General features: G+C 44.6%; 1 protein-coding gene across 3 annotated transcripts in view; it reads right to left on the bottom strand.

Annotated features, from left to right (window-relative positions):
• The window catches only part of RRAGC (Ras related GTP binding C), a 118791-nt gene that overhangs the window by 4660 nt on the left and 88652 nt on the right, over window positions 1-25479 (bottom strand). For all 3 annotated transcript variants that reach the window (XM_069223965.1, XM_069223967.1, XM_069223968.1), the window contains one exon: window positions 13508-13656. In XM_069223965.1, the coding sequence (XP_069080066.1) occupies window positions 13508-13656 (149 nt within the window). The remainder of the gene's footprint in view (window positions 1-13507; window positions 13657-25479) is intronic.

The raw sequence follows: 25479 nt of genomic DNA, 5'->3' as shown, positions 1-25479 counted from the left end.
AGCGCAACATTAGCAGTTTGGGATTCTGTTGCTGTCAAACCAAATGGCGTTTTATCGCTTCTCCCTCTCCCTTCAAATAAATCGTAGACAACACAGAGTTAGCTCCGGCCAGGTGTGATGAGCGAGGGATGGCTTTCGCCTTTTGGACTTCTACGTTTAGGGCCAACAGAAAACCTTCGAAGAGATCAAACATGAATATGGCATTCCTGAAGCCAAGCAATATCATTACCTCAAGATCAGCCACTGGGTCTAGCATAGCAGAGTAAAAGTGAATGCTGAAAGAGAACCCAACACCCTTTGAGACATTCCACCAGCACTTCTACTTCAAGCAACTGGAGCCTAATTTAAGAGTTTAACAGATGGGATAGTCTGACACAAACACGACAGATATCACGTTCACTGTATTACAAGTGAATTATATTAAATGGAACATGTAATACAGAGGACATCAGCCATGTTTGTGATAAAGTACTCTATCCGCCAAGCTCTAAATTAGGCACTACATCTTTAACATCTATAGCATATTCAACAAACTGGCATTAGCAGATAAATCAACCTTTCAAAGAAAGATCTTAACATTACGTGGTGGCCAGGCTCGTGGCAGGGAGATCCTCTATAAAATACTGAAATGATGGCACCTTACTCCACATCATCAATCTCACCTACAGTCTTGCGGATGCAGATGCATTAGCATCCTCAAGCACATCCTATGGTCGTGCCCCCGAAAGAAGGACTTTTGGGATGCTTTCTTGCAATCTCCAAGATCCAGGGCTGAATACCTACACAAGGTCCCAGAATTGGCCCTTGGTGGGATTCTAGCCACTCCATTACAATGCAGGCAAATTACTATCCCATCTCATTCTCGCAGCCAAGCACGTCATTCTTTCTCTTTGAAGGAAACCAACTAGAAAACCTTGGCTCCACAGCTCTGGCACCTGCTGGAGCACAAGAAAATTGCAAATTACTTGGTGGACACACTTCAGATCTTTCACAAACTATGGGGCTCTGTCTTTTTATACTTTCAATCAAGCATTTATTGAGCGCTACAAATCTACTGTGAGGGCCCTGAGGCGTACTTTCACATAGGATTCCGGGTAAGACATGCCCACAAATGTTACGAACCCTGGGAAGCTCGATCCTGCACTGCTGCCTCACTGTGGATCCTCTGAAGCTCAAGATACAGAAGTGTAATGTATCGCTGTTTATCATGCAACTGTTTTGGTCTGGGAATGGGATTATTGGGGGGGGGGGGGGGGGGGACAGCGAGGCTATTGTTTGAGGTTGTTTTACTGCAGACAGTATTGTCTGTTTACTATTTGTAAATGCTTCAATAAAAAACACTGAAAAGTAAAAACTTAATTAAAAACTGAATGTTCTCAGATGTATTCATTAGAGCAGTGCAAGTGCATGGAACACAATAGAATATGCACAATTATTGGTCTCAATTGAATTTAGAAAAGCACTAAACTGCCCAATAAAATTATAATTGAGATATTTTTTATTTATATTTGAAATATTATCTATATTTTAAGATATATTATATATGGAAAATGTCACTTATCTAGAGTACATCTGATCGTGGCATGTAGTGCTGCAGATTCACATGCTATGCATATCTCTTCCGACATCTAGTGTTGGGCTCGGGAGTGTTACAAGTGTTTTTTTCTTTTTCGAAAAAGTATTTTCAGAGTCACAGGATCGAGTGACTTCTCCTCTCAGTTACAGTGCGCATGGGCATCGACTCCATTGTTGGATTGTTTTCTTTCCGCTGTCTGGTTCGGACGTGGTTCCTCTCGCTCCGAGATTTCTAATCCGAAACCTCAAAAAACTCATTTAATCATCAGTGTTGTTTCGATCGCTTTCCATCTAGCATCGAACTGATAGTACCGTCAGAATATAGATTTCGCCCTTCTCGGCGCACGTGCCCGACTTGGGCCTGTTCGGTCCTACCTCGTGGAAGCCTGAGGGATCGGACTCCATTTTGATTCTGCCCTCAGTGCCACGCGAAGTTTCTCTATTAAGACCAATACCTGGTTTGTAATCTGTCTTTCTCCGGACCACCGAGAAGAGGATTGTGAGGCCTGACGATAGTTCCGATCCAAGAAGACCTTGCAGGATCGGAGAGCCAGAAGGGTAGAGATGGCATCAAAAAGTACAGAGAATCTCGACGTCTTGAAAGAACAACAGGCGTAGACAGTAGTCTCCATTCGAGACACCGACTCCGAGCAAGAATCAGAAGAAGACAAGCCTATCACTGCTGGCCAGCACGTGAGTAAGTCTGCCCCTACGTCCACATACAAAAAAACACTGCAGGAAAACAATGGTGTACCCAAGGCCTTCAAAGGATGAAGGAAGTAGAGATAGAGTATAAGAATATAAATAGATTGCTTGTTTTAGTAGTAGAGATTGTACCTCCTGTTGCAAAAGAACATTGTGTTCTGGGGACAATTTGTGGTAAGGTGGCGGAATGTTTGCAGGGGTGGAGATTAATTCTAGGCAACAGCCATTGCGGATAACTGATAACACCCAATTGTCTGTGGTGATATTTTGCCAATGAGAGTGGAATTGCTGTAGTCTTCCACCCACAGGAGATGTGTGGGGTGGAGGGGTGGGAAGGAAGTCACTGTTTGTATGGTGTAGTGGCTTGTTTTGAAGTTTGGAACTTGCCTCAGTTTCTAAAACATTGTCCTCTGAAGGACCCTCTAAACCCCCTCCTTTCTGATATTGTTGCTGCTGTTGTCCCGGCTTTGCCTGGAAGGTAGAAGCTTCAGAGGATTGTGGTTTCAATCCTCCCCTAAACTGTGGCATGCAAAAGGAACCTCTAGACGATGTGGTGTATAATGCTCCCATTGTTTCGGCAGTTTCTGAATGTTTCCTCAGCTTTTCTATGGTCGTATCGACCTCAGACCCAAATAAGTGTTTTTTAATCAAAAGGCATGTTAAGTACTGCCTGCTGAATTTCTGGTTTAAAGCCAGAAGAGAGTAACCATGCATGCCTTCTTATTGCAATGGCAGTATTTACACTCCTTGCGGCTGTATCAGCAGCATCGAGGCCAGACCTTATCTGGTTGTTACTTATGGCCGTCTCTCTTCTACCATCTGTTGTGCTCTCTATTGATGCTCTTTTGGGAGGTGCTGTATGAGTTCTTGCATCTCATCCCAGTGGGCTCTATCATAGCTGGCAAGAAGTGCTTGCAAATTAGCAATTTGCCATTGGTTGGCCGCTTGAGTGGCCACTCTCTCGCCAGCGGCATCAAACTTCCTACTCTCCTTATCAGGTAGGGGAGCATCCCCTGAGGATTGGCTATTAGCCCTTTTGTGAGCTGCACTCACCACCACTGAATCTGGAGGAACTTGGTGTGTAATGTAGTCTGGGTCTGTAGGAGCAGGTTTGTACTTTTTGTCAATTCGCCGAATAATTACTCTAGCTTTGACCGGCTCACTAAAAATTTGGTCTGCATGTTTGACCATTCCAGGCAACATGGGAAGGCACTGATATCTAGAGTGAGTGGAAGACAGAGTTGAACAGGAAATCCTCCTCTAGGGGCTCAGTATGCATAAGCACCCCATGTAAGCAGCTGCCCTGGAAACTTCCTGCGTGTATGCAGTGGTGTCTTTTGGTGGAGAAGACTTGGAGGGGTATAAGTGAGGATCGTTATCTGGAATATGATCCGGGTCATATAGATCCCAAGGATCCACTGTATCCCCATGAGAGTACTGTGAGTGCGTTGGTGAAGGCAAAGGTAGTGGACTATTGTGTGAAGGTGAAAAAGAAAGCTGTGGTGAATGAGGAGAAGTAGGGACAGGTACTGGCCTTTCCTTTTGCTTGGAAATTTTTTCTGGTTGTTGAACAGAGTCTAATTCCTCTTGAAAAGCCAGCTTTCTTTTAGTTTTCAAAAGGAGGTGCAGTAACAATTCTGCCAGTCTCTTTGTGTATATGGATTCTGGATTGTCACTTATCCATAACCTCCAGTATGGACTGAATCTCAGTGTCCTTATCAGAAGATCTGTAAGATTCCTGCATTGGCTTCGAACTTTGTTTGAGGCAACTCGAAAGTCCGTGTTCCTCTGTGTAAGAAGCTTTCTTAGGTTCCGAAGTCTGGATCTCTTCCAGTCCCGAAAATGAAGTTGGCTGTTTTGGCTCTAAAGCAGGGCGTCGAAGTTTCGACTCCGAGGAGTGAGGATGCTTAGTGGAGTCCAATGCAGAACTTTTTACCGATTTACTCAACTCCGAAGTGGACGGAAGAGTGGCCTTTTTCGGCACCGAACCCGAAGGTCGAACCATGGCCTTCTGGCAGTGGTGTACCCAAGGCCTTCGGTGGTTTTTTGTATGTGGACGTAGGGGCAGACTTACTCACGTGCTGGCCAGCAGAGATAGGCCTGTCTTCTTCCGATTCTTGCTCGGAGTCTCGAATGGAGACTACTGTCTGCGCCTGTTCTTTCATGACGTTGAGATGCTCTGTACTTTTCAATGCCATCTCTAATCTTCTGGCTCTCCGATCCTGCAAGGTCTTCTTGGATCGGAACTATCGACAGGCCTCACAATCCTCTTCTCGGTGGTCCGGAGAAAGACACAGATTACAAACCAGGTATTGGTCTGTATAGAGAAACTTCGCGTGGCACTGAGGGCAGAATCAAAATGGAGTCCGATCCCTCAGGCTTCCACGAGGTAGGACCGAACAGGCCCAAGTCGGGCACGTGCGCCGAGAAGGGCGAAATCTATATTCTGACGGTACTATCAGTTCGATGCTAAATGGAAAGCGATTGTAACAACACTGACGATTAAATGAGTTTTCCAAGGTTTCAGATTCGAAATCTCGGAGCGAGAGGAACCACGTCCGAACCAGACAGCGGAAAGAAAACAATCTAACACTGGAGTCGATGCCCATGCGCACTGTAACCGAGAGGAGGAGGAGGAGTCACTTGATCCTGTGACTCCGAAAAGACTTCTTCGAAGAAAAACAACTTGTAACACTCCGAGCCCAACACTAGATGTCAGAAGAGATATGCATAGCATGTGTATCTGCAGCTACACATGCCATCAAAAATATATATAAAGATTTTTAGATATTGTTAATTAAATAAACTATTTTATCATTTGTGTATTTGTTTGATGAAAACTGGTTTAATTATTTTCAAGTATTGTTTTGCTGTTCAAATTATCGCAAATGCTTGGAACTAGGTCCCCAGCTTCCAATAATTACTCTGTGAAGGTCCCTAGATTTTAATTCTGATTCAGTGGAAGTGCCCGGGTTCCAGTAATGATTAAGTGGGGGATCCACAGGAGCCCAAAGGTTAAGAACCACTGATTTAGAGTATACCAGTGGCGGAACAACACACTGAAATAATAAAGTACACTCCTCTAAACAGAGAGAAGCCTGGATTTTGAATATCAGACAACAACCAGACAGCCCCTTGTCGCATTTCAAATTCAAATAAAAGTTTAAAGTATGACATAAGTTCTTCAGGCCTTCATAGGTAAGCATATCGCCTAAACCTCTCAGACTGGTGTCAGTCATCAAGATACTTTTTCTATGTGCATACTAAGTACCCAGTGTAGGCACATGGGACATTTAATTTCTGGTACAGTCAAAAGCACTGATACTTCTCGGACCATTCATGCCTTGTTTCTTCACCTTGTTTGTTCACCATGGCCAACAGCTGATGTATAATACGAAGAAAACTGCAATGGAACTGAGAATAATATTCCACAGTACCAAGATATATTTGAACTGGCCAGAACCAACTTAGGTCTCACATCTTCACCTGAAATAGTAAGATCAGAATTTCAAGCAGACCCTACTGGGTAGGGATATTTTTTCCTTTGCCTGCAAAACATACCTCGCGTAACACCTCACCTGCCTTCCTTATCACTCAACTGAAACGGGCTGCTGCGAACACAAGGTCAAAGGCAACCCTACAAAACGGATAAAGACTCAATTGGTGTAATAAATGAAGTCAAAGGCTGTCAGTCCTCTTAAAATATCACTTGGTGGTATGGTGAAGGTATGTTGATTACACTAAAGACCTAAGCTTCTCTCACATGTCTTCACTGACTCCTGATTGCTTTAGCCTTCAAAGTCTTCTAAAAAGTTCATGCATCAGAATAAGGGCTCTGCTCAATGTGTGACATATAAGTTAGCCCTCTTCTTATGTAGTATACTGTGTATAATCACTCACCACAAACCTTCTGGAACCTCTCCACATTGTCCTAAACCTCATGTAAACAAGAAAACACCACCTTTTCTACGGCATTTTGGAAGAATTATTTCAAAATCTTTCGGGTGTCTCTATCCTAACAAACTCACCATTCTACGATACCAACACTTTATCAATGTCATCTCTCCATCAGCGAATATTTTCTGGACACTAAGGTATTACCACTTTCTCTTCCTCATCTTCTTTATTCACTTCACTTAACTTCAATACATTTCCTATGACCTACTACTGTAATTCAACAGCACAGACAATGAAGGTCTCTTCCCTCTCCCCTCCCAAACCTATCCCTCACCCTCAACATAATCTCATTGACAATGCTCCCACAAATAATTTAAGTAATCCATCTTTTCCCTGTGCCAACTGGGTAGTTTCAAATGTCAGTCCAAAAGGAAGCTTGAAATAACAGTCTGATACTTTACTCATCAGGGGCTACTGGTGTTCTTGTGCCTAGCCCATGCACAAGCGGTTACTAAGAACCAAAATATGAATTACCCAAGGGTAATTGTCCTAGGCTATTGCAGAGGCATCTGAATGCAGAAAGGCACTTTGGCAAATATTGGAATTCAGCTTCATCACCTAAACAAGTAGGATTCTTTTTTTTTTTTTTTTTTTTTTTTACTTTTAGTGTTCATTCAGCAGCTACTGGTGGCATGTTCTCAATGTTACTTCAGTAGTACCAGAACTGTTTTTCTGTCTCTACCAACTGCAGATGTTCTAGCTGAAGATGCTCTATCGCCACCCACCCTGCTTACCTGTCTCTTTGTAAGTCTACTACTAAGAATCACTTCTCTCCCTCTTACTAATTGTATTACCTGTTACAGTCGAATTGTGTTGGGGGGCACAAAAAAATATATATACAAATGTATTTCCTCTTGCTCACTCTGGGCTCCGGGCTACCTGCTTGTTTTTGTAGCTGCCAGATTACATAAAAGGGGCATTTCCTGAGCTATAGTGCATTAATGCCCTTTGGAGACCTTGTCCCGTAGAGACTGGAATGCTACTCTGAACCAAACTGTCTTTTGCAGCCTCTAGCAAAGGGTAGAGGTGTTCAATTCACTCCCCACCACTCCCAACTACGCCCCACCACATGCCCAAAATCAAAGACATTTGCAATGTGGATATTATTGTGCATAAGGGGCTAAAAGTGATACTGGACATGAAGCAGGAAATAAGAAGAAATGAGCTGCTGAACAATGGGCATATGGATGCTGCCGGGGCCGTCACTCGTGTGAGTTTTGTATGGCGATGTCCCAATGCGCAACGGGAGGGCAGCATGGGTAATTGAATCACTTCTGTGTTTGGGCATGATTGTGGCTCCGCGTAAATAAGAGCAGGATCATACACCTGATCTGCTTTCAGAAGACACCTTAATTAGGCTGAGCTTCAAAAGGAAGCTAATCAGTGGAGGGGGCACATGTTTGGCATCTTGCAGTCTGTATTTGCCCTGGGTATCCTGGTATGAATTTACCAGAGGGTCCTCTTTGTGGTGACAACAGCAGTATTGATCTAGATGTTAGGTATGTGGTGGTTGAGAGGCTGTTAGATGGGGAGCCAGTGTCTGATTGCTGTCTAAGCTCCAAATGCTAATCAATCTGTATTCCTAGACATATGTCAGAAGGCCTTTACAGATCTAGTCGATCCCTCCCTGGCACTGTGGGTTTTAAAATGATACTCCATTTTTTCAGAAGTGGGTAGAACATAGGCAACTGCACAACATGTGGAGACTACAGCATCCAGAAGATCTGGAGTACTCCTATTCCCTGGTTCACCACATCATTCTAGAACTGATTTGTTTGTTACGATGCACGTGGCTGAAGGTAGTAGGTGGTGAATATCTGGGTAGCATGCTAGCCAACCACAATACGTTTAAACTGAGCAGATTAGGAGGCCTAACAAGAACTGTGGACTGAGGAATGTTGTATCCCACATTTTGGAGGCAGCAAGCACACATATTATGCAATATTTTGCAAAGGAGAGGTTTGCCTCAGATGGCACTTTAATGCAGTCATTCACAAACAGTGTATCTAGAGCTCCTGGGGTCTCCAAAGAACACTACCATAGGGACCTAATGAAAGTAAAAGAGGACATCACAGAGTTGGAGAATTCTTCTGTCTGGAGTCTGAAGGAGGGCTACATCTTAGAGCTCTAGGGGAAGCACTTTGAGTTGATGGAGAATGTGGAAAGGATGGATTACAGGCATGGGGATGAATTTGGCCGGGAGATGGCCTTTCTACTGAAACCAGATGTTTGCAAGATATGAATTGCAGGATACCAAATGGGATGATCAACACCACAGACTACAAGGGGAGAAATCAACGAAGCATCTGTACAATACTATTAAGATTTTGTACAAAACAGGGACTGAGACTGATCCTACTATCCTTCAAGATGACCTGTGCGGCATCCATGTATCCCCAATGGACACTCTCCAATACCAGGACTTGGAGAAATCTATTCAAGTAGAGATGGAGCACAATAAGACCCCACAGTATGGATGGCCTACCCATACAGGTTTATGGTGCTTATGCTCCCACGTTAGCACCCTGCTTGTTGTCCATGGATCGGGCTGCAAAGAACCTTGGAGGGTTACCCGAGTCCATGAGGGAGGCATCTATTGTAGACTCTCAAAAGGCGAGAGGAACACATTAGAAGGGTATTTGTATAGGCCTCTTTCAATGATGAATCCAAACCACAAGATCTTGGGCCCCAAACATTTTGGTTGAGTGCAACTGCTGTACTCAAACCCAATGGCTAGGGTGTGAACAGAGAAGATCATTTCAGATCTCTTGAAAATTGGTAGAGGAACACAATCAGGTTTGCCTGCTTTCATGTATAATTTTTACCACGGCAATGGAACCGTTGGCATGTCTGAGACAGAAGGCAGAGGAATAGAGCACAAAGCTGGGGAGCACTTGGCTTATAGTGTCAATGTGCACAGATGACAAGTTCATCTACCAACCAAGTCGGAGAGAGAGCCTAGGTAAGATCTTGGTTTTGACTCACTACTCTCTTCTCTACTGGACCTCCCTTCCATTATCACCGCTGAGCAGAGGGTATTATATAATGTTGCAAGACATTTCAGCTGTACTGGGGGTGGGGGAGGGGTGTCTTTTTTCCAAGCAAATGCATGGTATTCTCGGATTTAATATGGAGACATGGGCAAAAAAGAGCAGTGGTACGCAAAGTGCAGCTTCCCCTCTTTGAGGGTGGTTTGGGAGCACCAAATTTTAAACAGTATTATGTGGCAGCCGAGCTGCAGAGGCAAATGTGGTGGCTGGGATGTGCGAGTCCCCCCAGGGAGCTCTGATGATCGGCAGGTGCTGAGAGATAGGTCCATACTGGAATGGCTAATGTCCCCCAGAACAACATGAGCCTGGTTTGGGCAGGGTGCCAAAAGAAACAGCATGGACCTTCTGCAACAAGTCTGTCCACATGTCCACCATTTGCCCCATAGCTGCCACTGTGGTCTTTCCCATCTTTGAGGGAGATTGTTGGAACTTAAAGTAGAAGACCCTGAGCAGACGCTGGGGTGGTGGAACTGGGTGATCTATGGGATTGTGGCAGACTCTGAACTAACCAGGAGCTAGTCAACACCTACAAGCTGAAATTAGGACAGATTCTGGTGCATAATAGATTGGTCACTAGAGTGTGGGCCATGAGGTAACAAGCTGTGCCGACTGTCTTTGTAATACCTGGTAAGACATAAAAGCTGTAGGGGGGCAATGGCACTACTATGTTCTGCTCTGGAAGCTCAATTCAGATATCAGAGATTAATGGTCTGTCACTGTAAACAGAATAGTGTGCTGATCCACCAATACTACACTGAAGTGAATGGACCACTATCGGACATTAGGGCGCAATGACCTTCACCCACTGAAGTAGCATGCTTCAATCATGGCATGGGTCAAGCTGCTTGCTGGGTGGACACTGCAATACCCAGCAGGCCCCCCTCGGGGGGCTGTTTGCAGGAAGTCTTTCATCCTCTATGAACAGTGTTGGCCATCAATAGAACAGTGTCCTTCTCTGAACTCTGGAGGGGTTGTGGTAGATGGAAATGTGCTAAACAATAAAATTGGCTATGGACTGCCTGATGTCACATTTTATAACAAGAGGTCAGCCATGCCAAGGTTCGGCAGCTATTTAGGAGTTGGAGTTCATGCCCTAATCTACTTAGGGTTGTATATATTAAAGCGAGTTCCTATATACTGGACTGGAAGAGTGTTTGGGCGGGGTGCATATTGATCTATACAGAAGGAGCAGGCATGCAGTTCCAAGATGTATACAAAACAGCAAGGTAAACTGGGTGATCGCATATTGTTACCTGCCTTGCAATGCCTATATATTAACTTGCAATTATCATGCGCAGTCAATGTGTTGTCGTGAGGTCTTCATTAGTATGTTCAGTAGGCATGTTACTATGTTGCCAGATCGCATACAGTTTCTTCACTGCGCAGTGCTGTTTTATATTGTACCTCATGTTTAGCTTTAAACTGGCCTGCTGGTTGACTGTTGCTTGGATAATTAGCCTATGTGGAACAAGTTTTCATTTTAACTAAAATGTAATTATGGCATATATATAAAAACATACTTTTATAAGGGATGAGTTCAAACAGGGTATATAATAACTATTTTTCTGTATTTCCCCCCAGTTATTTCACAGTCTGCTATTTAACTCAAAATATCCCTGGATCTGTTTTTGTTATATTTTAGTTGATGTATACCAAACCAGTAAATAAATAAATGGTCACAGAGAGCGGGGTGGACAGAGGTAATCTCCACATTGTGCCGCGTGTTAAAGTCATAATGTAGAGGTGTCTCCGAATGGATGAGACCATGACAATGGTGGTGTATTTATGGAAGATGTTCAGTCCCAATGACATTTCTTTGTGGGTTGCACTCTTATGGCAATTTAAAAATAAACTTGGGAATAGGTTTAACTGGGTGAATAACCTAGTCTTGCTGTGAATAATCATCTTCTAAATTATAACTTTAATGGGTTTGGACAGAATCTGCTTTTTTCCCCATCAGAGACACTGGTGCTGATGCAGAAACTCCATAAATGGGACATGAACACAAAACGCTAGATAGAGGACAGCATAAGTGACACAAAAAGAAGCCATTATCCTAAGAAAGTCACAAGCCTGACAGAGAACAGCCACAACCGTGAAAGAGACTAGCTTCACATTTTAGCATTCAGTTCCTCTCTGCCAATGACAAAGCATGAGAAAGCCACAAAATTCCATTGAATGACAAAGTGCAACACAATGTACTGTCAAACTTCCAGACATGCATACAACAAATTTGCACAATTGTGGGTGCTAAAAGCTCTGGACAAAATATGCAGAGGTTTTAAGTCCCACCAATTAGTGTTGCAAAGCTGTTAAACATCTCCACTCACTAGCTAATGCTGTTTTGGACATTATCAATGCTTCAAACTCTGAGGGATGACAAAAGCTGCAGATGTCTACAGAACAGGGCAATGTGAGGATCAAGTCAAAGTCAACTTAAAGCATACGGTCTCCTCCTGGTACTGGCACCCAATTATGCAGACATGTAATAAAATATTTTTCAGGCCTAACGACCAAATGACATCGAGATGCAAAGCACGTTAACACATAATTTCTGTTTATGTGCTGCCTAAGGAGTGGGGGGTCCTCCTTGCCAGGGGATTCCGATTACTCCTGTCTTTCAATGCCCAATTTTACGATGACATTTTCACATCAGCCTATAAAGAGTTCACCACCTCATGGTTTACACTGCACAAATTAATTTGAAAAGCGGTACAATTGAACTTTGAAAACATAATCTTTTGCCCTTGTAGGCAGTTGACAGCAAATGTTATTTCACACTCCTGAGGTTTATCTCCATGTCAACAACTTAATCCTGATACTACAGATTCTGAAAGAATGTTGTGACTCTGCAAGTCAAATTTTATACAGAAACCTCTTGACCTCTACCTTATTCTGTGGAAAAGCCTGCTGACATGCAGACACTAGTTCTTGGGTGATGCCTCAAGCGACCAGAGAGGGTTCTGCATTGCCCCCAAAAAACAATAAAATAGCTATTCTGATGTTTGTTGCAGACTGGATGCCCACAGTGACCGACTTTCTCTACTTCAAACTCCCTTACTTTCCATCCCAAAAAGACGCCCCAAAGAAATGACCTAGCACACGCATGTGATCAGTAAATGTGGACTGGCCTCTCTCAAGAAAGACAGTCATGACCTTGATGAACTGCTCCTTCGTAGATCAAATTTTAAAGAATAGATTTATTAATTATTCACTGGAAGAACAGAATAGCCTGGAACATATATAAAAAAAAGAAAATAGCATCATGTTTATCTAAGCAAAAATACTGTCACACAAATTGTTCAGGATTTGATTTTGAAAAACAAGGATAATTCAAGTGTGTAGCTTCGTTTTGGTCAATAATCCCCACAAACGGAAAATTCTGCAAATTTAATCCAGAGTGGTACTCGGGTAAAAGTGGCTGCAACAAAGTATGTGAAACCAGTTAATAAAATTTTGCGCAAGGCAGTCCACTTATTAAAATGTATTTGCTACCATCTAATATCAGAATTCTAACAAAAAGACATGTTAATTAGTTACAAACTATCCTAATTGAAAGGCAAGAAATATGAATTTGCTAAAGAAACTTTAAAAAAAACTTTTTAAAATGCACAGTGACAGAATTACAGCTGATCAAAAATGAAAACTAATCAACCAGGGTGATCAAGAAACAAATGCACAGAAAACAGTGGTTCTTAACCAGTGGTCTGTGGACCCTTGGTAGTCCATGACTCCTACTCAGAAAATTAAATATTAACCGATTTACAGTTTATATAAAGAAGCAAAATGTAAAATTTTAAAACAGTGTAGATGTGATGGATTTTAAAATTAGAGGCTAAAAATGTTAGTATCCTCAGATTGATTTGTGGCTGCAGTGCAAGTGAATCAAACAGGATATAGTACGGACAACAGGTGGTCTGAACTGTATTTAGAAAAGCTCAAATCTTCCAAATAAAAAAAAAAATATTTTATATTTGTGAATTGAATAAAATATTTAATCATGTGTGAATTTGATTAATGAAGGAATCTTTCCATATTTTTGGGCACTGTTTTAAGGTTCAAATGATCTAAGTCCCTAAGACTTGGGTTCCCAGGATCAAATCATGATTCAGTGAGATCCCCAGATTCCAGTAATGGTTATGTGAGGGTCCACATAGTTCAAAAAGTACCACTGCTGAAAGAAATATGCTTTTATACAGGGAAAAATAGCAAATTGTTACCTTTCCGCTCAAAGCTTTCCTCCCTAAGAATGCAGACTAAAGCAAGAAATTTTGTCACTTCCTTTAGGTAGAGAACCGTTGTGTTGTTTAGTTTGATAATTGCCATGGATTCCTTGTCATATGCACTCCCGGTTCCATCTTCTTTTAAACTATTTAAAAATAATACAAACATACAGCATAAAAAAGGTTACATTCACATCCATTTAAATAGTTACCATTTTAAAAATGTGACAAAATGGCAAGCAAGTAAAGTTCACCAGTCATTGCAAATGTGTATCAAGTGTCATACCTTTCTTTAAAAATCTGCTGCATTCAATAATTTATTTAATTTTAAATTGTGATCTTGCAACAAATGATTAACATAATACAGTAGCTAAATATTGTGAAGAAAGCCTAAGGAGATTAAAGAATAAGTTACTTACCTTTGGTAATGCCTTCTCTGGCACAGACTCTAGCCGCTGTTTCCTTACCCTAGAATATTCCCCAGGCCTTTTTTTTTTTTTTTTATAGCAGTCCCCTTGCGTGCTGGTAGGTGGCATGATGTTGTCAGAAACTGAAGTGATGTGCGGGGTGCCAATAAAAGGCGCCACCCCAGCCTACTGACCTTCATGACTGTTTTTCTGCACCAGAAGCACGGAGTCAAACAGAGGTAGAATGGCCAGCGTGCCAAAGTCAGGTTCTAAAGGATTTCTTTGATGAAAAATACAGTTCGCAGAACAGTGAGGAAGGGTAGGTACATAGGAAATCTGTGACTAGTCTGTAACAGATAAGGTGTTACCAAAGTTAAGCAACTTATTTCTCTGATAGAGGCTTCTAGTCATATTCCTTATCTCAGAATAGGTAACAAAGCAATCTATCCCTGAAGGTGGGCCTGAGGACTGTTAAACTAAAAAGTCCTGGAGGACTGAACAGGCAAAATGCCCATCTCACCAGACCGGACAGTCTGAGCAGTAATGTTTGCGAAAAGTGAGCAGTGATGCTCACTCAGCTGCTTGACAGATGTCCAGAATAGAGCCTCCTTGAGCAAGCGGTGGTCGCAGCTTTAGCTCTGGTGGCATGAGCTCTCAAGCCCTCAGGGGGTTGTCTATTGGCCATTGCGTAGTATATTGTTATACATCTGGAGATGGTTCTCTTGTGGACTGCCTTTCCTTTCTTTGCACCCACAAATTCAAGAATAAGTTGATCGTCCACCTGGAAGTCTTTTATATGATCAATGTAGAACGATAATGCTCTTTTTGGAACCAGGTGGTGGAGTCTCTTGTTTTCTTTGGGAGGGTGAGGTGGGAAAGAGAATGAAAGCAGTGTGATGTTCTGCCTTACATGGGAAGGTGTGACCACCTTTAGTAAGAAGGATGCACAGGTCCTAAGGACCATATTATTTGAGAAAAAAGTTGTTTAATGGAAAGCGCCTGCAATTCGCAAACCCTCGCCACAAGAATACCTGTCTTGATGGTTAGCTGTCCGACGGGGCAGCTGTGCATGGGCTTAAATAGTAAACGCATTCGAAGTATAAGAAAATAAATTCAGAGTCCTTAGGGGCATGATGAAAGGTGTGGGAGGAAACATGCAGCAAACCTTTCAAGAAACGGGTCACAACAGGTTACTTCAACAAGGAGGGTTGATCCAGCAGCTGCAGAAAGGCTGAAATGGCAGAAAGATACCCCTTGGTTGTGCTTAAGGAATGTCCTTGCTAGACAATGGATGAGAAACAAAAGTATTTCGAAGAAGGGTGCAGACAGAGGATCAATGGATTTGGCAGCACATCAAACCATTATTTTGTCCCATTGGCAGGTGTAAACCATTTTCTTGGAGGGAAGCCAGGATGCTAGGATGACATCTAACACTTCATGAGGGAGATCAAGCACTCTCAACTGTTGCCGGTCAATCTCCATGCATGAAGATGAAGACTGTGCAGGTTCAGGTACAGGACCCTAAACTGTTTCTGCAACAGGGAGATCTTTCAGAAGGGGAAACCTGATCTGAAGACAGACACTCATACTCAGGAGTTTGGGATACCAGGCACTCCTTACGCAATCCAGCGCCACTATGATGGCTTTAGCTCAGTTGTTCCTGATCTTCTTGGAAATAGTGGTATTGGTGGAAAGGCATACAGGAGTCCTGAGCTCCACTCGAGACGAAGTGCGTCTCTGATCAAGAGCTGGCTTGGAAACTCCAGTGCTGAAGGGTTTACACTGCGTATTTTCAACGGTGACTAGATCTAACCAAGGTTTTCCGCAAACTCGGAAGAGACCTTGCGCCACCTCCGAATTGAGACACCATTTGTGAACCTTGAGGCATTGACGACTGAGCTTATCTACTCTGGCATTCAGAGAGCCCGACAGGTGCTAAATCAACAGGAAAATGCCATAATGTTCTAGCCACATTCAGAGACACAGCATCTTGACACAGGGTCCACAACCACATCCCACACTGCTTGCTGCAATACCACATGGTAGTGATGTTGACCATTAACAAATGAACTAGCCTTCTTTAGATCGAAAGGAAGAAAGGCTTTCAATGACAAACCGCTATCAGTTCCAAAAGGTTGATGTGGAGCTGAGATTCCAACGGACATCAAAGTCCTCTCTCACATGGCCATTCCAACCCAGAAGTGACGCATCTGTCACTACTGTTCGCTTCACATGGGGAAAGTAGAGATGTCTAAAACTAACCCACTCGCGGTCCATGAGACACCACAACAGTTGTTTTGTAGTTCCCTTCACTATCTGGACCCGATCAGAGAGAGTTCTCTTGGTCTGTGGCCACTGGGACTTCAGATTTCTCTGCAGGGCTAGCATATGCCAACGGGCAGGTTTTATCAGCAGGAGGCCATAAGACTCTGAAGCCTCAAAGTTCTCACCGAATCCAGGATAGAGGCTGAAACATCTGAATCATATCCTACGTAACCATGCATCCAGGATATTCAGGGTAAGCCCTCATAAAAGGAAGAAACAAAGCATCTGAGAGGGAGTCAGGTGTGGCTCCGGAATGTTGATGGTGAACCCCAAGAAATGCAGGAGTTCCGCTGTGGTCTGGAGATGGGAGATGACTGCCTGGGGCGAGCCCACTTTAACCAGCCAGTGGTCGAGTTAGGTGAAGACTGGCATCTCTGATCTCCACAGATGTGCTACAACCACAGCCATCACTTTGGTGAACACCCGAGGAGTGCTGGTAAGGCCAAACGGTAGCACAGCAAACTGATAATGATCTTGGCCTACCCTAAACTGGAGGTAATGTCTGTGGGCAGGCAAGACAGGAATGTGGGCGAGCAGGACCGGAATGCTGAAGTAGGCATCCGGCAAGTCCAGTACTACCATCTATTCTCCAGGGTCGAGGGCAGATAGTACGTGAGCCGAAATGAGCATCTCTAATTTTTCCTTTTTCAGGAAGTAATAGAGCAGATGTAGGTCTAGAATAGGATGGGTCCTTCATCCTTCTTAGTCACCAGAAAAATAGCAGAAGTAGCAACTACAACAGACTTGATGCCACCATCCTCTCGATGGCTCCTTAGGCTAGAAGAGCAAAAAAATAACAAGAGCGAAAGGTGGTCCTCTGTCAGTGACCGGGAGATGGTAGCAAGGATTTCTGGGTTTGTTGAAATTCAAGGGCATAGCCTCGCTGGACAATCTGGAGCACACCCATTTGTCTGAAGTGATCTTCCTCTGTTGGGATATGTGGTTCCAAATCTAACCACCAACTGGGTGCCCAAGACGGTACGAGTGCACGAGAGTCCTTGAAGTTGTTGGGGGGGGGGGGGGGGGGTTAAGGGGTTTAACTTGAGCACATATTGGGTCAACCTCTGGCGCCCACAAGGCTTGCTGGAGCGCATCTGTAGACACGAAAGAATGAGGTACCTTGTGGCTTGGTGGAAAGGATCCAGCTGACAGCCTCTACCGTAGCTGTGGAATGCAGCTGTCGTGGGGCTATGGTGAGCCCCAAACACTTAGCGGTGGCCCTACTGTCTCTGAAGGGCTTGAGTGCTGAATCTGCAAGTGCATATGGGATACATGGCCATCCCCTGAAAAGCCACTTATGCTCAGCCATGTGTGACGTTTGAGTCCCTTTGGGGAAGCGATGGCTCTGCCCAGCGAGTCGTTCATATCCAATCCGCATCTATTCGTGAACTCTGCCACATCAGCAGTAGCATGGGGGGGATTGGCTCAGGCCTCCTTGAAGACATTTGCCCAACAGTGTTCCATACAGTATGGAAATAATGGCCCAATAAGAATTTTGTGTTCCGGGATCACAGTGCCAGGCTGGTGAAAGAGAAAATCCTCATTCCAAAGGCATCCAGCCTCTTCGATTCCCTGTCCAGTGATTTCGAAGGGAATGCACCGGGGTTCATCTTGGAGGTTGAGGCATGGACCACCAGGCTCTTACGAGTGCGGTGCTGGGTGAGAAAGGTTTGGTTCCCAGGCCCCTGGGCGATGGCAGCAGGAGACAGTCTCCGAGCAGGATACCAGTGAGGGCTTCATTAAAGGAGAGTAAGGAGTCTGATAGAGACACTGCAGGCTGACACACCACTGTCAAAACATAGGGCTTGACGTCAACTGTGGGCAGCTTAAGGTCCAGTACATCAACCACCATAGCAAAAGGAAGCTCCTTCCTCCATAGCCACTGTGGAAGGTGAGGAGGACAGTGTCTGGTGAGATGTCCAAAGCAGGTCCTCATACCAGGTATCATCAGCCATGGACTATACTGGGGGCCAGAATAGCCAAAGGAATCCTTGGAACCCCTCCATTTCAGTTTCTCTGAGGGCCTTCTATGGAGCTAGGGCTCCATCTCCAATTCAGACCGTGCGGCCTGGTCAGCACCAAGCAGTGGACACAGGTCCGGTTTCCTATCTGAGTCAGGAATCGCAATGGGATCGGTGACACAGATGGGTGTCAGAGGCACCAAGAACAACACTACTGGAATGGTAAACCAGAAAAATTTCCATAGTTGCAGCCAGGGTCAATCCGGATCTGCCAACAGATCCCTAAGGGCCCAATTGGCATAGCGGGCTGACTCGCTGGCAGAGTTCCTCTTGGAGACCCTCTCGAACCCCGGGGGCAAGAAGGTGTTCCAGAGGGGTCAATATGCTAAAAAAAGGAGGCTCATGATCTCATGAAATTCTCAAAGCTGGACAGATGTTGATCTGGGAAACTCCGCGAACTAAGGGGCAGACCCAGTGTCGGCATGGGCTCCGCAGGGATGACCTGGAAGCAGAGCCTGGACTTATGGCATCGTTCCGGGCCTCATTTGATGAATAGGACCAGTGTGGAGAAGTCAAAGAGCGCTTCTACTTCTTCCTGTAGGACCGACTTGAAGTAGAAGAGCGTTACCTCGACTTCATATGGGACTCGCATGAAGAATTACACAATTGTGATGATGACCGGAGCGAGTGACTTCAAGAGTTGGTCCAGAACCTCCCTTGTGAACAGGCCCAGGAACAATGAAGAGTCACTCAACAAGCATACAGAAGATTGATGACTGTAGGAGGCTGGACTGGCTTGTAGTGAGTACCAAGGGGTACTTGCACTTTGCACCAGGCCCAGTTATCCCTTATTAGTGTATAGGGTGTCTAGCAGCATAGGCTGATAGGTAACGGTAGCTTAGCAGAGCAGCTTAGGCTGAACTAGGAGACGAGTGAAGCTCCTACAGTACCACAAGTGTCATATGCACAATATCATAAGAAAACACAATACATAGATATACTAAAAATAAAGGTACTTTATTTTTATGACAATATGCCAAAAGTATCTCAGTGAGTACCCTCAGTATGAGGATAGCAAATATACACAAGATATATGTACACAATACCAAAATATGCAGTAATAGTATTAGAAAACAGTGCAAACAATGTATAGTTACAATAGGATGCAATGGAGACACATAGGGATAGGGGCAACACAAACCATATACTCCAAAAGTGGAATGCGAACCACGAATGGACCCCAAACCTATGTGACCTTCTAGAGGGTCGCTGGGACTATTAGAAAATAGTAAGGGTTAGAAAAATAGCCCACCCCAAGACCCTGAAAAGTGAGTGCAAAGTGCACTAAAGTTCCCCAAAGGACATAGAAGTCGTGATAGGGGAATTCTGCAGGAAAGACACAAACCAGCAATGCAACAACGATGGATTTCCAGTCGAGGGTACCTGTGGAACAAGGGGACCAAGTCCAAAAGTCACAAGCAAGTCGGAGATGGGCAGATGCCCAGGAAATGCTAGCTGTGGGTGCAAAGATGCTGCTACTAGACAGTAGAAGCGTAGGTTTCTGCAAGAACGACAAGGGCTAGAGACTTCCCCTTTGGAGGACGGATCCCACACGCCGTGGAGAGTCGTGCAGAAGTGTTTTCCCGCCGAAAGACCACCAACAAGCCTTGCTAGCTCCAAATCGTACGGTTAGTGTTTTTAAATGCTGCTGTGGTCCAGGAGGGACCAGGATGTCGCCAATTGCATCAGGGGACAGAGGGGGCGTCGAGCAAGACAAGGAGCCCTCTCAGCAGCAGGCAGCACCCGCAGAAGGGCCAGAAACAGGCACTACGAGGATGCGTGAAACGGTGCTCACCCGAAGTCGCACAAAGGAGTCCCACGTCGTCAGAGAACAACTTAGGAGGTCGTGCAATGAAGGTTAGAGTGCCGTGGACCCAGGCTGGACTGTGCACAAAGGATTTCCGCCAGAAGTGCACGGAGGCCGGAGTAGCTGCAAAAGTCGCGGTTCCCAGCAATGCAGTCTGGCGTGGGGAGGCAAGGACTTACCTCCACCAAACTTGGACTGAAGAGTCACTGGACTGTGGGAGTCACTTGGACAGAGTTGCTGGATTCAAGGGACCTCGCTCGTCGTGCTGAGAGGAGACCCAAGGTACCGGTGATGCAGTTCTTTGGTGCCTGCGGTTGCAGGGGGACGATTCCGTCGACCCACGGGAGATTTCTTCGGAGCTTCTAGTGCAGAGAGGAGGCAGACTACCCCCACAGCATGCACCACCAGGAAAGCAGTCGAGAAGGCGGCTGGATCAGCATTACAGAGTTGCAGTAGTCGTCTTTGCTACTATGTTGCAGTTTTGCAGACTTCCAGCGCAGTCAGCAGTCGATTCCTTGGCAGAAGGTGAAGAGAGAGATGCAGAGGAACTCGGATGAGCTCTTGCATTCGTTATCTAAGGAATCCCAAGAGACAGAGACCCTAAATAGCCAGAAAAGAGGGTTTGGCTACCTAGGAGAGAGGATAGGCTAGCAACACCTGAAGGAGCCTATCAGAAGGAGTCTCTGACGTCACCTGGTGGCACTGGCCACTCAGAGCAGTCCAGTGTGCCAGCAGCACCTCTGTTTCCAAGATGGCAGAGGTCTGGAGCACCCTGGAGGAGCTCTGGGCACCTCCCAGGGGTGGTACAGGTCAGGGGAGTGGTCACTCCCCTTTCCTTTGTCCAGTTTCGCGCCAGAGCAGGGCTAAGGGGTCCCTGAACCGGTGTAGACTGGCTTATGCAGAAATGGGCACCATGTGTGCCCATGAAAGCATTTCCAGAGGCTGGGGGAGGCTACTCCTCCCCTGCCTTCACACCATTTTCCAAAGGGAGAGGGTGTAACACCCTCTCTCAGAGGAAGTCCTTTGTTCTGCCATCCTGGGCCAGGCCTGGCTGGACCCCAGGAGGGCAGAAGCCTGTCTGAGGGGTTGGCAGCAGCTGCAGTGAAACCCCGGGAAAGGCAGTTTGGCAGTACCAGGGTCTGTGCTACAGACCACTGGGATCACGGGATTGTGCCAACTATGCCAGGATGGCATAGAGGGGGCAATTCCATGATCATAGACATGTTACATGGCCATACTCGGAGTTACCATTGTGAAGCTACACATAGGTAGTGACCTATATGTAGTGCACGCGTGTAATGGTGTCCCCGCACTCACAAAGTCCGGGGAATTGGCCCTGAACAATGTGGGGGCATCTTGGCTAGTGCCAGGGTGCCCTCACACTAAGTAACTTTGCACCTAACCTTTACCAGGTAAAGGATAGACATATAGGTGACTTATAAGTTACTTAAGTGCAGTGTAAAATGGCTGTGAAATAACGTGGACGTTATTTCACTCAGGCTGCAGTGGCAGGCCTGTGTAAGATTTGTCAGAGCTCTCTATGGGTGGCAAAAGAAATGCTGCAGCCCATAGGGATCTCCTGGAATCCCAATACCCTGGGTACCTCAGTACCATATACTAGGGAATTATAAGGGTGTTCCAGTATGCCAATATGAATTGGTGAAATTGGTCACTAGCCTGTTAGTGACAATTTGTACAGAGAGAGCATAACCACTGAGGTTCTGGTTAGCAGAGCCACAGTGAGACAGTTAGGCATCACACAGGGAACACATACATATAGGCCACAAACTTATGAGCACTGGGGTCCTGACTAGCAGGGTCCCAGTGACACATAACAACCATACTGAAAACATAGGGTTTTCACTATGAGTACTGGGCCCTGGCTAGCAGGATCCCAGTGAGACAGTGAAAACACCCTGACAGACACTCACAAACAGGCCAAAAGTGGGGGGTAACAAGGCTAGAAAGAGGCTACTTTCTCACAATGACCCGCTTGCGAATGGCCTTTGGGTGCCTAGTCCTGCAATTTGCACAGGCCTTTGGAGTTGTGGTCCTGTTCCAGGCATTACAAACATATCAAGTGGGGGTCTATCGCAGACATTTGCCTGTGACATGCACCACAAGGCTTCAAACCAGTCTATCTTGGGAGACATATATAAAAAAAAAAAACAGTGGAAAAAAGGAACACTGATCAAATTCGACGAATGGTCGAAAGATTCAGTCAGAAAACTACTGATGGGACCTCGTCCTGATCAGTGTTGATGGAAAGGAAAATAAGGAGCAGAGATCAGCATGCTGGGGTGGCACCTATCGCACACATCACATTCTGGCATGGACGATGTCACGCGGAGCTGAATGATTCCACCTACTGGCGCGCAAGTGGGCTACACAAAAATTTCCAGATCCAGTCTGACGCCTAAGCAATATTCTTAAGTAAGAATTCTGCGGCTAGACATCTCTATTATACTGTCTAGACACATTTAGTAGAAATAATAAATATTATACATTAATGTAGCAGTAGAGCAAAAAGATAGGAAACCTCAACAAGAGACTCTACCTTATGAGAAGAAGGAAAAATAAATGCAAACTAGTAGACCATAAAGAATGAGGAACAAGTTTTCTGCAATAACACTCGGGAACTAACATCAGTAGAGAATCTGCTGGTTTTCCTTAGATAGATGTCATGCGGTCTCTTTACCTTCATAATGTATGGGACATGTGTAAAGACTCAGGCTATATGAGGTGTGCGGTTTACTGCGCAGTAGTGAGTAGTGGGAGATCCATTGTATCGTATATGCATACTGCATAAAATAGTAGCTTAGTTAGTACATACATGGAATCAACATCACATCCTATGCAGACAACACCGAGCTAATTTTTTCCCCCTCTCAGATGGCCCGATCATCACCAAGACAAACTTTTGAAATACGCATAACCAATAGGGTGGAAGAAAGCTTTGTCAAGCTCAACAAAACTAAAGTGCTGCTCTTCTGGAATAAGAGTTCACTTTGGACTTCACCTGGTGGACCTCTGAAATCTAACCCTCCTCACTCGATCAGAGCAGGAACCCAGGCCTCATCCTTGACATCATCATCACCATGAAGTCCCAGGTCAGCACAGTCACCTCCTCATGCTTTCACATCATCTGCATGTTACGTAAAATCTTGAAGTGGTTCCCACTGGACACCTGATGTACCATCACGCAGGCTCTAATCACAAGCAGACTGAACTATGGCAGCACACTTTACGCCAGCATCCCAATCCATCTTCTTCACAGACTTCAAACTATTCAAAATGCCGCCGTCAGACTTGTCTTCCCACTCCGAGCCCACACCACTCCTGAATGAGGAGCCAGTGGAGCTCTCTGAGAAGCGCTGCCAGGGCAAATTTCTCACATATGCGTACAAGTCGCTATACAACACAGGACGCGCATATCTGAATCACTGGCTTTACTTCCACCAACCCACCAGACAACTTGGTTCAGAATCACTCACTTGCACACACACCACATCCACAGAAGCAGAACAGGAGGTCGATCATTCTCTTAGCAAGCCTCCAAATCCTGGGATGACCTACCTTGACACATCAGGATCTACTCCTCACTTCTTGTATTCTGCAAGAAGCTAAAAATCAGTTTTCTGGCAAGGTCATTTTTCTGAAAAGGGCTACTGGGTATGCATCGTCCCTGACACACCTGTACTTAAAAGACACCTCCAAATCCCCCACAATCCTCTCCCCTTCAACCTCCACTCCAATTAGGCAGCAAGCCTTCACACCCCAGAACTTAGTCCTGTTGACTGCCGAAGGTCCTCCTGATTCCAAAAGCATGTGGTCTATCTTTCAAGAACAGAGTTCAACTTTTAAAGTCATCACTGAGACCAAATCCAATCAAGCTAGGGAGAAAGGATGCCTCCAACCTTGAAGGTAATAGATTACTGGCATATATATTAATCATGCTGCAATATAAAATATTTTTTCAGAGACATCATCCTACGGCATGTAAAACCTCAGTCACATCAATCATGTGTCATGCTATGTGTAGTGTGTTAGTGACCCAAAGCTCTTGATGACTGAGGGACCTGTGTTACAAAAACAAAACAAGAGAAATATAACAGAAAAAAAATAATCCTTGTAGAGTTAGTCTGACTGAAATGACAAGGGAAAATTTATAGAATAAGTCTAAGTACTCAAAGTCTTACAGCTGGGTTGGTGTTAACAGGTTTATTGGAACAAAAGTATGTCCTTTGGTAAGATTCTTACAAACCGGATGTGATCTGTTAAATGTTCTTTTTACTTCATCCCAAGAAGTTTATCTCAACACATTAATAACTAAGGGCCTTATCAGGACAGCTGATAGACCCAGTATGTAAAACAATTAAAATCACTATTCTAAAAGCCACACATTACATAACCCAATAATGTACCTTCATCATGTGATTTTTGTGACTGCGTATGTATTCGGGCATATTGAAGACAGAGGTCTGGCAGGATGTCAGTTCTAAAGTGAAAGATGCCTTATTGGTTTGTGTCCCCAGCAAAGGGATCCTGCCAACCCTGTGATGGAAAACGTCTGGAAGGTTCATGGGTACAAACCATCTGTAACAATACACTGCACCCAGCATACTGGTTCTAGGAAAATGTGTTACTGGGGTTGCAATTTGGTACTTGGGTGGCAAGTACGAATCAACTCAGTGCGAGTTGCTCGTCAGCTCACTTTGACAGACTCAATGACTTGTTACAGGTTCCCTGTGCGTCATGAGAAGGCACATGACAACGTAGTCCCTTTTGCGTGCCAAACAGTTTCAGAGGGCAATCAAGCAAACTCTTTGGGATTTACTGGTGGGGTATGACGCATTGGTTGGATCAAGTTGGATGGTAGGAGATTAAAGTTAACAGAGTAACACACTGGTTGATCTTAATGAAAAACTCAAATGGATGATTGTACTGTTAATTGTTCCTAAAAGGAAATGTGCAAAATAAATGTGGTTACCATTCTAGATAATGGGAATGTAAATCTCAGCCTCCATGATAGGTGTCATCCTTTATTGCAGACACTATTATTTCTCAGACATTCAGTAGAAGAGTTATCAAATGTACAATGTTTCTACATACTACGGCATCAGTATGCCGCTGTGGTAGGTCACATAAGGGCAAAAGGTAATCTGTATGAAATGGCAGGTCATGTATGGACAAATCCTCAGATGTTGTAATTTATCTGCATAGTTTAATCCACTTGTTGTAGTGCTAAACGTATTCATTGTCTCGTCACTCTTTCTAGATGGCCCCTTCAAGTACTGTGATATCTTCCAAAACTGTGGCCCAGTCTGACACAGTGACTGACCATTGGGACAGTCATGTTGCTGCAACAAATGAGTGATGTGTTGAATGAGGGTTTTCAGATGTCATTTT

This window comes from Pleurodeles waltl, chromosome 3_1 (genome assembly GCF_031143425.1).
Source record: "Pleurodeles waltl isolate 20211129_DDA chromosome 3_1, aPleWal1.hap1.20221129, whole genome shotgun sequence".
NCBI classification, from domain to species: domain Eukaryota; kingdom Metazoa; phylum Chordata; class Amphibia; order Caudata; family Salamandridae; genus Pleurodeles; species Pleurodeles waltl.
Note: the sequence above shows the minus strand (reverse complement) of the source record. Positions and strands in the feature narration are given on the sequence as shown.